This window comes from Etheostoma spectabile, chromosome 16, assembly GCF_008692095.1.
Source record: "Etheostoma spectabile isolate EspeVRDwgs_2016 chromosome 16, UIUC_Espe_1.0, whole genome shotgun sequence".
In the NCBI taxonomy this organism is placed as follows: Eukaryota; Metazoa; Chordata; class Actinopteri; order Perciformes; family Percidae; genus Etheostoma; species Etheostoma spectabile.
In genome coordinates, this window is record NC_045748.1 from 300,346 (window position 1) to 304,069 (window position 3,724).

At 42.2% G+C, this 3,724-nt stretch overlaps 1 protein-coding gene across 1 annotated transcript; it reads right to left on the bottom strand.

Annotated features, from left to right (window-relative positions):
- Positions 1-2,430: 2,430 nt before the first annotated feature.
- On the bottom strand, positions 2,431-3,072 carry pmchl (pro-melanin-concentrating hormone, like). The gene has a single exon (XM_032539822.1). It carries the CDS (start codon positions 2,991-2,993, stop codon positions 2,586-2,588), a length of 408 nt encoding a protein of 135 aa, XP_032395713.1. The 5' UTR covers positions 2,994-3,072; the 3' UTR covers positions 2,431-2,585.
- Positions 3,073-3,724: the final 652 nt, after the last annotated feature.

Here is a 3,724-nt window from a genome sequence, read left to right on the forward strand (position 1 = left end):
AAGGAGGACACGTAGGATTAAAAAAACATGATGGACTCTTCAGAAGAGGTTATGATCATCACTTAAGTTTCTGCAAGCAAAAGTTGCTGGAGGACACAATCTTCTGAACATAGCCATACTAAGAAATACAGAGAGAGTTGTGTGGAGCTGATAGTCTTGATTAGCTTTGTAGCAACATGGCTTGAATGTAACGGATGTTCATTAATATAAAAAGGTTGTGCACTAAAGCTTTAAGGGTTAATCCATCCTCTCTGGTGTCATGAAGACTTCAAAAAGAAATTACGAATTATGAGCACTACTGGAGCTTTCCCCCAATTTCATTCAGGTTTCACACTTTTTTGTGATGTCCTGCTAATACAGTAGATAGGTCCAAAAACTACTTTTTTTGGTAGAAGTAAAAATACAACAGTTTCCAAAACCTAATTGTTCAATAAATTGTTCATAGAGAGATCAGTGTTTGAATCTGTCGCTCTTCATTATGAGCTGCATTGCAGAAGCAAAAGCAGCTATAATGTGCCAAATCATCTGTAATTGATGTTGACCAGACATCAGGAAGCTTCACTCCTATCCTGATTGATTGAAAGACCATTTTCTATTAAATCCTGCCTCTGCTGAATTGAAGGCCGGACACATCTGCAAAGCTTACGAAATCATTTAGCTTGATGCTCTGATAAGCTCTTGCATGGTTGGAAAAAAACTCTCCCAAGAGCCTGTCTTTGTTCTACAGGCAGGAGGCCACCCAAATACACGAGACGGTAGTCAATTGCAGGATCTGATGGAACAAACTTTAATGTGAAATTCTGTCTGCAAGTGGACCAACTGGGGTCATCAAGGTGACTCTCCCATCGCAGATGTTTTTCAGAAAACATATGGGTTTTGAGACTCATATTATGATTGTGCTGTATACATTTCAAAGAACTCTCCTAAAATCAGAATAATACCCACATATCCCACATGTCCTAACAGGCTAATGCTATTCGCGACGGATCATGCTGTTTACATGACCCATATCAAATTTGGAATCTGGTCACATTCGGAATTATAGTAGAATATTAGTAGGGATGGGCATCGTTATTATGGGAACCAATACTAATCAATACTTTTATTAATATTACTCTTTATAATAATTATAGTATAATTTGATAAGTTACTTTATTATAACCTTTGGCAGAAATAAGTAAAATTTGAACTAGGCTTAGTTCTAGGGAGTTTTTTAATTTTTTCACTGACAAACGTACTGTAAACTGTACATATACTGCACTGCTACGTTCACAGCTATAACCTTAACGCTTAGCATTCCCCAGCGTTTCACACATACACACACACACACACACACACACACACACAAACTGCAGTGCATCATTTACAGATATATGCTGACTTCATACTACGTACGAAAATGTTTGCACAGCATTCGTATCATATCTTACGAAACTCAGCAACTTACGGCTGGTCCCGTGACGAGCTCTGTGAGCTGTTGGTCATATCAGCGGCCATTACAGTGATGCCATGCGTAGACTAGTTAAGTTTAGGCACCAAAACCAAGTTAAATTTAGGAAAAGATTGTTGTTTGAATTAAAACCCTCGCAGATACAAACACATGTTTTCCCCGTGAAGCAAACTCCGCTCCCCGGCTCGAAAGTGCTGTTTGAATTACAGTGCTTTACTTTTTGTAGCTGTATGTACGATTGGGAATCTTTTTCTTTTTCTTTCTCTCTCTCTCTCTCTCTCTCTCTCTCACTTTCCTACACTATGCACACATTCCGGTATGCGCTCAGTTATTATTCAAAGGACTTTGCTATTTGTTGCATAGCCTACAACAGTTTAGCTTAAAAAAAAACCTTCCCAGATGGGTAGACCTGGGGGACGCCCCAGGGGGCGCCCTGGCAGTGTTATTTAAAAGCTATAAGAAGACAGACGGATAGTAGTATTGTTTGTCCAAGAGGTTATCGATATTTCAGTGCTGACCAGTCCGGAGCCCGTACCAGCTTACCACCGGTTCTTGATGCCCAATCCCTAATATTAGTGCGCAAGTTAACAAAGTCATTTTTTTTTTTGTTGGGAGTTAGATGAGAAGATTGATACGACTCTTATATGTGTTAAGTATGGAGTTGAAGCCTGGAAGTGATTAGCCTAGCTTAGCATATACACTGGAGGCAGGGAGAAACAGCTAGCCTGGCTGTAAACCTACCAGCACCACTAAAGCTCACTAACACTTTGCATCTTTTTTAATCCATAAGCAAACAGAAAAGTAACGACAGATGGTGCTGGTATGTGCTATAACTATTTCCTGATGAACACATTTCCATCTTCCCAGTTCTTCTTATTCATCACTTATGAACAGATCTGAAAGTAGAACTCTAACCCTTAACAGCTCAGTTTTAGGAGTAAGAGTATAGACGTGAGACAGATACAAAACATGCACAAGACTTAAGGCAGAATTCAGGGTTTTTAATTCTCAGATCTGCAATAATTTTAAATATAATACATAGATATTTGGATTATGTTGCAACTCAGCGTGAGGCTGCCCAAAATAATGGTGGTCGTCCGCTGCTTGGGCGTCTGGACGAGCAGAGAAAATTGTCCTAGACTTCCCAGCATGGCCGGTACACCCGTCCCACCATGCACCTCATTGTGTCCCTCCTCAGGATGGGGATGTTCAGGTCCTGGCCAGCGTCTCTCTGCTCGATGACCTGGCTGTTGTCGTCAGCTCTCCGCTTGTAGAGGGACAATCCGCTGTGCAGCACCCGCAGGTCCCTCCACAGGCTCGGATCGGCAATGACGATGACCCTCTGTTTCCTGGGTTTGCCCCCAGCGGCCAGATCTGCGTCGATGAGGCCGTTTTCAGTTGCATCGTCACTCAACAGCGAGGCGAAAGTATCTTGCCCCAAGGAATTGTCATCAGTCTTGCCCATTGGTAACGCTACTGACAGTGCATAGCACTCAATCAAGAGTGCTGCGGCGAAGATGACGGACATGAGTGACTGTCTCATGGTGAAGATCTTCCAGGAGGTGCAAAGCCTTGGGTTCGTGAAGGACCTTTTTTCCGGAGCTCTTTGCTTCGTTGTTCTGACCCCCGAGATTGTATCATCCTCTTTTATATCATTTTGGACGCGCCGGATTGTGCCACGCTGGATCGTTTCGCATCATAGCTTCTCCTGTTGTGTTCAGGAAATTAGTTAAAAGCATTAAAACGCAGTTGGGCAGAAGTCTTGCAGTGTTCAAGAGTGCTGTTTTGGTGGAGAGTTAATTAAAATCATCTCCAACGTGGTGGTTGATATTAGACTCCTGACAATAAAACAGTGGGAAGTCTTTGAGCAGGTGACACCAAGAAAAGCTTTAATCCAAAATGACTACCCTTTAAAACAACAAGGAGGGATTACTCACCCGTGAAGCGCTTTGTCCTGTCAGACACTTGGTGATGAAATCTGTGCTCTCATGGCATTGTTGCAATGATGTCCAATATGACATTTAACCTTGGATTAGTGCAACAACAACAAAAAGCAAACAAATGATTCCTGAAGTGTTTGTGTGTGTTGGTGGCAGAAGCTTTGTGTCAAAGAGAAGGTTGTTTTGAGGAGAACACAGAGCAGATCTGCTCCCGAGGCCCAGAGGTAGACAATCTCCAACTGGATTACTGGCTTACCTAATTACGGTTGTCAGATGGATGCAGCAGGAGCTTTGCACACCTGGGATTGCATAAAAGCCATATAAAATTAGTCAA

Excerpts from the sequence above, each read along its gene's own strand:
- pmchl (XM_032539822.1), bottom strand. The coding sequence starts at position 2,993 with ATGAGACAGTCACTCATGTCCGTCATCTTCGCCGCAGCACTCTTGATT.